Source organism: Glycine max, chromosome 15, assembly GCF_000004515.6.
Source record: "Glycine max cultivar Williams 82 chromosome 15, Glycine_max_v4.0, whole genome shotgun sequence".
NCBI classification, from domain to species: domain Eukaryota; kingdom Viridiplantae; phylum Streptophyta; class Magnoliopsida; order Fabales; family Fabaceae; genus Glycine; species Glycine max.
Window position 1 is genome coordinate 3,087,177 of NC_038251.2, and position 11,190 is coordinate 3,098,366.

Here is an 11,190-nt window from a genome sequence, read left to right on the forward strand (position 1 = left end):
CATTTTTAACTGATTTCGAGGAAGCCATATACTCGATTTTCACCCCGGAGGCATTTGAAGATTTTTGGGTTAAGATCGTTGAGAAGCATGGACTTGTGGGGGAACAAATGGGTTTCTAAGACGTATGAGAACAGATCATCATGGGTCGCTGCATATTTTCGAGACAGGTTCTTTGCTCGTATACGTACTATATCGCAATGTGAAGCTGTCAATTCCACCATGAAGACATATATTGATAACAAATCTAGCATTTTTGAATTTATTCATAAGTTTGAGTTGGCTTTAAGAGGATACAGAAACAATGAATTGAAAGCACATTTTAATTCCCTATATTCAAAACCTTTTTTGACCACATCTCTTCCTGACATGGATGCTGGGAAAATTTACACAACAAAGATTTTTAACGAAGTTAAAGAGCAGAGTGCAGAGGCTTGTGCGTTATTTGTTACTAAACAAGTGGTGAATGGGGACCGATTGATCTTCAAGTTAACCAAGCATTGTGATCCTAGTACGGAAATGAAAGTTGGGTGTGATACTTCAAAGTCAATATTTTCTTGTGGATGTAGACGTTTTGAATTGCTTGATATTCCGTGTTCGCATATTTTATGTGTCATGAAAGTGGAGCACGTTGACCATATTCCAAGTAGTTTAATTTTGAAGCGGTGGACTAAAGAAACTAAGAGTGCTTTTGTATCATCTGTATCATCGAAGGGAGTTGATTCTGATGCAATGAAACTTGCTTGATTTTGGGCATACTGCGGTGCGTGTACTAGGCTTTGCAAGGTAGCTGCAAAAAAAAAGGTAGACTACAATGAGGTCATGGAAGACATACTGAAGCTTACCATTAAGTATGAGAAGTTAGGTGAACATGCTTTCACACAAAACTCATCATCAAAGTGCTTCTGTGATCCCACAATGATCAAGACTAAAGGTGCTCCAAAGAAGCGTGATAGTTGCAAGAAGAGGTCAAGACATTGTTCAAATTGTAATAGCACAAAACACAATGCTAGGATGTGTCCACAATGTGATGGTACAAATGATAAGAGTATGAATGATGAACAATTATCTCATGAAGCAGAGTCATTTGGATCTAGCACAACAATTGATAGCATAAGTTTTTTTCTAGATGATAACAATTACAATTTTAATTTAAATGGTTATCTTTTTCAATTGTGTAGGAAATGAGATGAATTTCTTTGATTTTGTTGGATAAATAAATGATGACATCTGATGTAAACAAGGGTTAGGACACTAGATTGCATACTAATCCTACAAGCCATAATGACAAAGTAAATTAAGTTTGTTTTTATTTCAATTTCATTATTTTTGTCTTTTTTAAGTGATTGGTTTTTCCCCTCATTTCTATAGAAAGGTAAAGGTAAAGAGAAAGTTAGTGACAGAGAAATTTAACCGGAAGCACAAGAAAGCAAAAAAGATGACACAAAACTCAGATCATGTTCATGTACGTAAGTACAAGTTTGTGGCCATAATCAATGTTTAGAAATTGTTATGTACGTACATGGCTTGGCAATGTGTAATATTTTTATTTCTATTTGATTTTGTGGGATAAAGAAAGGCTGACATCTGATCTAAACAAGGGTTAGGACACTGGATTGTCTACTAACCCTACAAGCCATAGTGACAAAGTAAATTAAGTTTGTTTTTATTTTAATTTCATTATTTTTGACTTTGGTTTTAAGTAATTTTTCTCTCTCATTGATATAGAAAGGTAAAAAGAAAGTCAGTGACAAGGAGAAAGTTAATCAGAAGCAAAAGATAGCAAAAAAGATAACACAAAACTCAGATAATGCTTATGTAAATCAGTGTTTAGAAATGGTTATGTATATGACTTGACAATGTGTAATTTTTTTTTATTTGATTATTTATATTTGTCTTTTATTACACAATCAAACTAGTTGTTTGTTCTGGTGGAGGTCACTTATGTCCCAAGTGCAAACTATGTTTCCTCCTACGCAGCCTATGATATCCCCAACGCAGCCTATGGTACAACCTAAAGTACCCCCAATGCAAATCCCAACATATGTCAATTCTAACCAAGGGCCATTTAGCTTACCTAACTATGGTGGAGTTCCTGTTTTTCCTCACAATACCCAAGTTCTCATTTTATCACAAGTACCTCAGGTTGTTAATTTTCTTAATTACGAGATTATAACTTTAATAACTTTTTCTATGATTCTTGTGTGTCATTTGATTTGTATGTTAAACTTTAAAAAACTTTCTGTTTCAGGATTATCATGGACAGTCAGTTGGTAACAACTACACATCTTATTTTGGATTGCTTCAAGAAGTCGTGAAAAATGGTGGTCAAACCAATAAGATTTATTAAAACCAGTTGGTAACTTCGAGTCTGTCACTGGTCATCTTCTCTTGGTTATGCAGTGCCCCCTTCGCCTTCTTTATCACATCCCCACCATGGCATGAAATGGTAAACCCCCAAATTTTAAATTAAAGATACAAAAATTATAAATTATAAAGCAAATCAAGTACCCTTCAAGTCAACAACAATACTGCGGAATCATTAGCAAACGGAATCAATCAAGGCGAGGTGCCTCACTTGGACGCTTCATCGACACTGAGGGATTTGTTGCGACAGAATCTTTGTTAGGGAGTGCTGCCATTGGCGGTGCATGGTAGTGAAGAAGGACTGAAGGAGGAAGCTAGATTGAATTGGAATGTGAGTATGTGTGTAAAGATTTTTTTAGTTTGAATCGGAATGTTTGATTTTGTGAAATTAAAAAGTTCAATTTCTTTTTAAAAAATATTTTGATTATACAAGGATTGAAATATATTTGAACCGCAATGAATGTGAGTATGTTTGCAAAAGTTTTTAGTTTGAACCGGAATGTTTGATTTTGTGAAATTAAAAAGTTCAATTTCTTTTTTTAAAATATTTTTTGATTATACAAGACTAAATTGCAATATATTAAAAAATTATCATTAAATTTTAAAATAAAAAATATAATAATGCAACTTAATTCTTATTGGTAAAAAATACAAGAGTATGAATATCCCAAATTACTATGGGCACCATAGAAACTCAAATAATATAGCAGTCGTCATAATGGTACAGAAAATTGTACAACGCTTAGACGGACCTCGCAACCGTAAACATGGTAACCTTTGCTTCTTTTTTCTGCCTCCCTTTCTCTCTTTTTTTTCTTTCCATCTTTATATAACAATGTTACTGTGTAGTGTTTGGTTTATAATGTGTGAAGGCAACTTTTCCTATTAAAGAACATGACGTGCGTGCCATGTAGAATAGTAACTAGTAATAACTTTTTTCCCATTGCTTCCCTTTTAGTTCTATCTTACTTTGTCGATTTGAACAAATAGCATTGCTTTTACAACAAATATTTTTCACCAATGCACATTATTGACGACTCTAAGTTAAGTTGGTAAATGGTATCGGTATCTGTCATGCCATGCCATGAAGATATAGGCGAGGTCCCACGCAACTGTGAAAAGGAAAAGGTTAGAAGCGAAAGAAGACGAAGGAGAAAAAGAATTAGAAGAGATATATGATGGGGGGTAAATGAAGCAACGGAAAGGAAAGAAAACAAATCTAGGAGTCCTTTGTGTCTTGCAATCCATATAGATCACACTTGGTTCCAAACATCAATGATGCAAATTTCGCCAGTTATTTAATATATGGTAAAAGCACTGTTCTTGTTTTTTTTTTTTTGGGGGGGGTTGTCCTGAAAACACCGTTCAAAGACGTGGAATTTCACTCCAATCCACGAAACATGCATGAATTTTTGAGCCCCCTTGATTCATTCGTACCGTATCAGCAACCCTGCAAATTTAACCCACACTGCTCTTTACGTCTTTTCCTTCAACTCTCGCTAACTTTCTTGCAACAGAGATGATACAATAATATACTACTATAAAACTATTTATGACCGTGTGGTTTAATTTAAAGTTCCATCTTTATCATACTCATTTTTCTAATAAAAAGTTGAATCTCAATATAAAATAGGTTAGTCGTTTGTTGCCTTTCAAGCTCATATGTTTCTCTCAATTCACAAAGACAGAATTCATACCTCCAAAACCTAAGTTATTAATTACTCGTGTGACATCTTATATCTCATAAATAAAATATAAAACTAAAACTTATAAAATTATTATTTGAAGACATCCTTATTTTAGACTAACTCACACCACATTTTTAGAATAAATAATGATACATAAATTATCTTTTATTTTAAATATTTTATTAATATTTCTTTTCTTTTTATATTATATCAATTTTTTTTAAGTGTTAGATAATATATTAAATGTTTATGATACATTTTCTTTTTGGAATTAGGGTAACCATTTTTCTAGTCCCTAGGTCCCAATACTTTGCTGACGACACAGAGACACGGAGAGAGCTTTTGTCTGAATTGGCCTCTGCTGGTTGTGTTGCTTTATTCGTTGTTGAAAGCCAGCATTAGTCCTTACAAAAGTTATCGCGTCTGCTTTTTCTTTTTTAAAAGATGATTTCTTTTATTCTCAATGGTAGTATTATAATAATAAAGTTAGTAACTATTGGTCTTCAACATATTTGTTCGGTTAACTTTGAAGCGCACGGAAAACTCCAATGTGGACAGATGAGAAATTACCATCATAATACGTAGAAAAAAGTTCACATTTATTTTGACCAATCTTATCAATTCCTTCTCTGTTTTCAAATGCGCATATAATGTAATATGGCCAAAAATGATATTATCGGTGTTTGTATATTTGTAAATTGTATCATTCTGCTGAACAAGTTCTAGAATACTCACCAACTTCAGTTTGGTCGAATTGCATGGTTTTGAGTGGGATTTTGGCGTCTTCTAAGATTGATTCCATATCTTACTTACACTTTCAACCTCAAAAAACAACAAATGTGTACGTCCCAGCTCATGAATCTAATTTGATAATTACAACATCGTAAAGTCTTAGCTGTTGACTGACGTCGAATGTATATTTTCTTTACGTTCTCTCTCTATATAGATCGATCTCTTTTACTTTTCCTCTCCCATTCACACATTTTTGACTTGGAGGTTGTGTAAGTGAATTAACTGAAAATTTGAAACACGAGAAAGAAACTTCCCAATACAAATCTGCTGAAAGTACAATTATTGGAGCTTCCTTGGAATTCTGATTTTGGCAGAATTTTGAGGACAAGGAAAGAGCTATGGACATTAAATGACTGTCGACGAAATCAAGTTTCTGAGAAAATTTTCTCTGAATAAATATTGAGTGCGTGCAACACTAGCAACTGCTAGCAAATACTAGCTGCAGTACCCGCAAGATGCACCGTGCACGGAAGAGAAAAAGAAAACAAACAAACAAATAAGAGAAGAAACAATGAGTGACTTACCATAATATTTAGTATATATTGTTTGCTTTATCTATATATCCGCTCCAAGATGCATGACACAATCAGCCCTTGTGGAATATCTATATGCAAAACCATATTTATGACTTTGCATTAAGATTGCCTCTCAAATTCAAATTATGATAATGTAAACTTGTGTCGATCGAGGCTGCACGATAGGAGAAAAGTTCTCAAGCTTGAAATTTCTAACAAAGTTATCCCTAGAAACACTGCCTCGATAAATGCTAATGTGGTGAGGCACGTTCTTTAATATACTGTAGAACAGTATCACTTTTCTTCTGTCTTGATACCTTTGCTTTATCGTGCTACTATCTTATCGCCATACGTGGGCGAAAACTGGAAAATTAGTGGTAAGAGAGCAATAAACTCAAGGGAAAAAAATTGCGCAAATGATATCCCAAATGATATTGCATAGTAAACAAACAAAACACAATACATGCACGCACCGTTGTACAAAGAAAGCCCAATAGAACACAAAAGAAACTTAACTCGGTGCAAAAAACATAAACAAAACCAATGACAAGAAAAATATACAATTGAAGAAGACTAAATTCTACCAGCCTGATTGGATTTCTGTTAACAACACTGACGCGTGAAGACAGTGGAACATTGGAGAGCTGCCATCCTAACCCGGATATATAAATCTAAGAGTTTATTGGTACAAATATTTTTTGGATCAATAATTATATGAGTTTAAACATGCCGAGAGAGGGGGAGAGAGAGAGATTCATAAAATGGAAACTCATTCAATTATTGATAAAAAAAAAAAGTAACAGCACCAATACCCTTAAATTTTTGTGGCTACCATATGAATTATGACCCATATGAGTGGTCAAAGTTACAAGAGATGACTCGCTGAAGAAGATACAAGCCCTGATAAATCCGTCCATGAATAGTAATGGTTACTATTTTCTGAGACACTCAAAGGAGATCTTGACAAATTCAAGCCACCGTTATATTCCATTTTAACCCGTGCTGGGAGCTGAGTAGCCCTAGAACTTGCGGCAATATCTCCAACCAAACCTTCAACACTTTCACTTTGAAAAGGGTAGGAATTAGAAACAGCTAAAGTTGACTCAAAACCATTCAAGAAAGGAAACTGCTGGAACCGCCACTGCTCCACTCCTCCTCCTGCAGTAGCAACACTTGAAGTACCATTGCCATGACCTCCAATTTGAAACCCCATTTGAGAACCGTTCTGTGCTTGAATCTCACGCAAGTTAACACCTGTATTCCCTACACCATAGCGGTTCATACTCTGAAGAGAGGCTATGAAGGGTTGTGGGAAACGACCAATAAGCTCAGGGATTGCACTTGTGGAATTAGGAAGTGATGGTTTGTCAGTAGAAACCGGAGATTTTGAGCGACTCCGTTTGTGCTTCTTGTTCCTTCGGCATCCTCCACCAACAGGAACGTTCCTGAGAGCACCACCTCTTGTCCAATAACGCCTACATGTCTTGCAGAAGTGCCGTGGCTGAGAGAGGCTGTAATTGTTGAAGTAGCAAAACTTTGTGTTGGTGGATTCACACCGAGGACACTTCAGAACTCCTTCCTGGGCCGGAATCTTGGCCCGATCCGCCATCGGACCGGACCGGGTTTGGCCGGCTTCAACCCCCACGTGAGGAGCCTGTGGCGGCTGAGGTAGCGGCGAAAGCAGCTGAGGACTGTTAATTCCATTTGCTTGGTGTTGATTTTGTTGCTGCAGAACAAAACAAAGAAAGAAATGGATGAGTTGTAATGAAAACAAATCTGGTATATTCAGGAAGATTGCATACAAGGAATAGGAATATATAATTAGTTTTCTTTTGTGATTTGCTGAATTTATTTTAGGGTTTTAAAAACTGTGGCTGGGATAATGAGGGAATTGAATCCTTACTTGCTGCTGCCAATTGGGAGGATCTGAATAGACTGGAATAGAAGAGAAAACCATGGTGCTTCAATCCTTTTGTGTTTGTTTTTGTTTTTTTCTTCTTTTTTTTTTTTTTTTGTAAAGTTTGATGGGTCTTTAGGGAGAAGGTGGAGGTAGAATCGCACTAAGGGGAATACCAGAAGAAAGTAAAGGAAAAAAGGAGGAGGATGGAGTTGAGGAAAGCAAGAAGAGGCTTTACTGCTTTGTTTGCTTTGCGCTTATTGTTCTCTCATTCCCATCTCTTTTTGTTTTATTATATTTTTAGGGTTTCAAGTAGACGAAGTATCTTAACCTGTAAGCTTCTTTTTGACGCGTTGTTGGTCTGGATATTTGTTCGTAGAAACGGCATAGTGGCTCCCATGCATGGAAAGACTACGCCGTATATTTTATATTTAGCAAAACTAATTGTCATTTTATTCAATAGTAGTGCTAAGTTTACCTTCAAAATCCCACCCAAAAAAAACAAATTAAGTTCGCCTTCTAAATCAAAGAATTTAAACAACTATTTCTATAGAAACTTATCTAAGCAGGTCCTATATATGTCAATCTTTCTCCATGTAAAATTTTATACATATAAATTCTTTATTTTATCGTTAAAAGAAAGAAAGAACTCTTTGTTTTATTGTGTATTATTTTTCAATTAGAATGACAAAATTAAATAAGACGCTAGTCCGTTATAGTAATTACAGTTGTTAAGCTTTGCACGAGAAAAAAAATTACATAAAAATATTACAGAATGCAAGAATATTAATTACGCGTAAAACTGAAGTTCTACCATATAACAGCTCCAATGCATGCATGTCGTTGTAGTAGTAGTAGTTTAATTTTGACTTTGGTGGATCATACAAATTACCTAAGTCTTGGGAATGTTACTACTATATAGGAATAAAATTGAAAGGAGGTTAAATGATTCCTTGGCTCATTAAAGAGGTAGGTTGACAAATCTGCGATGCATAAACACGTACCACAAATGATGATGGTCTCTTCTTATTCCCACCAAAAAGAGATTATTTTTAAGATTTGTATCTGTGACATTCAAATTATAACTACAAGTAATTTACCATTACAAAAGGGTTCATCGTCAATTATTGAAAAATAAATTAGTAAAACAATATTTTTCCCTATAATTCTTCATACTTTCTGGTTTTAAAAAAATAAAATTCGAATTTAATTTTTATTTTAATTTTAAAAAGTTAAAAAGTAATGTAACATAAAATAATATGTAAACAACATCTTGCATTGTTATATATGACGTTATTCATCGTCTGTTCGAATTATTTTTGGGATTATGTTTAAGAGTAAAATATGCAAGAATACGAACAAAGGTGTTACCGGCAATATCAAAGCATTTATCGCGTTTAAGTAAATCAAATCACTTTCACACACTACTAGACGGATTTGATCATTTGATAAAAAAATATGATTTACAAGAATGCGTTCCAAGGAACAATAATTAAAGAAAACTAGCTAAGTAGTAATTCGGAAGGAAAATGCAGATGCAGAAGAAAAAAATAGCAAAGCAAAACTCATATATATATATATATATATATATATATATATATATATATAATATGTTTGTTTTTATGCATAAAAAAGTAATTAGCACTAGCTAGTCTGTAATTGCTTTACTTTTTTCATACTTAGCCCCAGTAAAGTAGTGGCTTAAAGTTGTGGTTAGATACTTTTTGGGCACAGCACCAACCCAGTGGCATCACGGAATAAGCTATAAACTACTAGTAATAAAAGACAAAGTAAACAAATCTCATATATTCCTTTACAAAAAACAGACATATTTATTAATTGGACGTCACCAATTTGAAGTGTTGAATGCACTGAAGTTTGAAGCCAACAAGAAGATTTTGTCTACTACTTAAAAGTAAAAGAAATTTAAACAGTGTGAGCATAAAAATATTGAGTGTATATATTTATTTGCTTTCTCTATTGATCGCCAAAATTTTATTTTTGTAAGGTGGTTCATAGCCACACTCAGACGACTGATCAGGAGAGTAGGGGACTTGGTAATATATGGGTAATGAAATGCCAAAAACATCATATATAGGATCAATTTTGTTTCTTCAGTGATAAGAAATGCTGATTGTCGACCTGTTAAGATTCAAAAAAGCCTTTTCATATAATAATTAGCTGGCAGTATTGGAGTACTATACTGTAGTACGTATATAAGTAGCTAAGTTGCAAAAATAACTTTGCATAAAGTTTTATCGTCGTCATCAAATAGGAAAAAGCAGTGATAGATTTAGGGTAGAGGGGGATGGTATATTTTGTGAATGCGCACATGTACATAACTTTTTGTCTATTTTATTACAGTTTATCAGCATAGAGACTAAAAACTGCTTTATATATTTCATCTCCTTTTATCTCCAGCTTCTGGGAAAAAAAGTGTAAAATCTTTTTTTTATTTACCTATTTGATAAGAATTAGTCAGATGATTGGAAACAGGGATTTAAGAATGAAGGAAGAAGAGAGGAGGAACAAATCATGAGTTTTAATATTTTTCACTTATATTTCTAATAAAATTAACACATTAACATTTATTGAAAAAAAAAAAAAACCTCATTCCTACAAGATAGATTGATAGAGTGTCAATGACATTTGAATGACCTACTGAGGAGTAATTTAGAGAAGATTGTTGTACAAACATAAATCATAAGCAATTTACTCAATCACAAGGGATCTTCTCAATGAGAAATGCTTACTAGCTAAATGTTAGTGCCTAACAAATTTGAAGACAAAAATAAGTATTTATCTTATAAAATAAAATTTTAGATTATAAATTTTTGCAAATAATTGATTTTTAGAACAAACGTTTCTCATAATTTTCTTCTTTCTCCTTGCATGCTTTGTCTCTCTAGCACACATTTCAACCATCAATCCCATTATTGTAACACAAATCTCACCACGAAAATCGAATCCTGGAAACTTCAATAAATTTCAGGTTATCTAATGGTAAGGAAAGAGATTCTTTCATAGTCACTTTTAGTCATCAAGGAGGTGTTGACATGGTCAGGGACCTTGTGGAAATTGGTGGCATTGACGATGGTGATGATGCAACAAAGGTTCTTCGCGATGTTGATGGCTATGTGGTGAATGGAACGTTTGTAGAGTGGAGGCACAATAGTGGAACTCTAGCTTGAATGACTCCACAAGTCAGCTATTAAGTCATCACTAAAAAAGTGAAGGGATAAAGTGTGAAAGATGAGGTTAAGGAGGATGAATATGTGTTTCGTCAAATGAAGATGAAGAATGGAGAATTTTTGAAATCCCACATATTTTGGGAAATTTCAAATTCTTGATTTTAACAAAGGATAAAAATTTTTGGAGAATTCTTCAAATTCTCTTATTAAACATCCAAACAGAACAAATTCATTGACAACAATTAAAATACCCTAAAAAATACATTATCCTCTTCAAATATTTAGTATTATTCACCTTGGTACATTAAGTTTTATTTTTATTTTTTATATTTTCAGAAGTTTGAATTTAATACATTAAATTTTGAAAAATTTATTTTAATCTTTTATATTTTCAAAAATTTTATTTGTTTTATATTAAGAATGTTAGTGTTCTGACAATATTTTAAATTTTAAAATAATTAATTATTTTGGTTGATATTATTTTTAATTAATTATTTTATTTATATTTAATGTTCCATCAAAATTTAAAACATTGACAAAACACTAATATTTTTAATAAAAAATGAAAGAAATTATCAAAAGAAGACTTTTAAAAATATAAAGAATCAAAATAATTTTTTTTTAAAATTTAATGTATTAAAATAAAAAAAATACTAAAGCCTAATAAATTAAAAGTAATATTCAGTCATTAATTTATAAAACAATGACTAATTTAAAATAATTATTTATTAAATCGTCTATAA

General features: G+C 33.0%; 2 protein-coding genes across 2 annotated transcripts; one reads left to right on the plus strand and one right to left on the minus strand.

The window, feature by feature from the left end:
- Window positions 1-87: 87 nt before the first annotated feature.
- On the plus strand, window positions 88-744 carry LOC102662381 (protein FAR1-RELATED SEQUENCE 5-like). Its single transcript, XM_006598232.1, has one exon. It carries the CDS (start codon window positions 88-90, stop codon window positions 742-744), a length of 657 nt encoding a protein of 218 aa, XP_006598295.1.
- A 5,173-nt stretch (window positions 745-5,917) lies between these two features.
- LOC100775899 (dof zinc finger protein DOF3.6) lies at window positions 5,918-7,554 on the minus strand. Its single transcript, XM_003547321.5, has 2 exons — window positions 7,263-7,554; window positions 5,918-7,085 (listed from the first exon to the last, which is right to left on the minus strand). Exons 1-2 carry the CDS (start codon window positions 7,314-7,316, stop codon window positions 6,225-6,227), a joined length of 915 nt encoding a protein of 304 aa, XP_003547369.1. The 5' UTR covers window positions 7,317-7,554; the 3' UTR covers window positions 5,918-6,224.
- Between the last annotated feature and the right edge of the window lie 3,636 nt (window positions 7,555-11,190).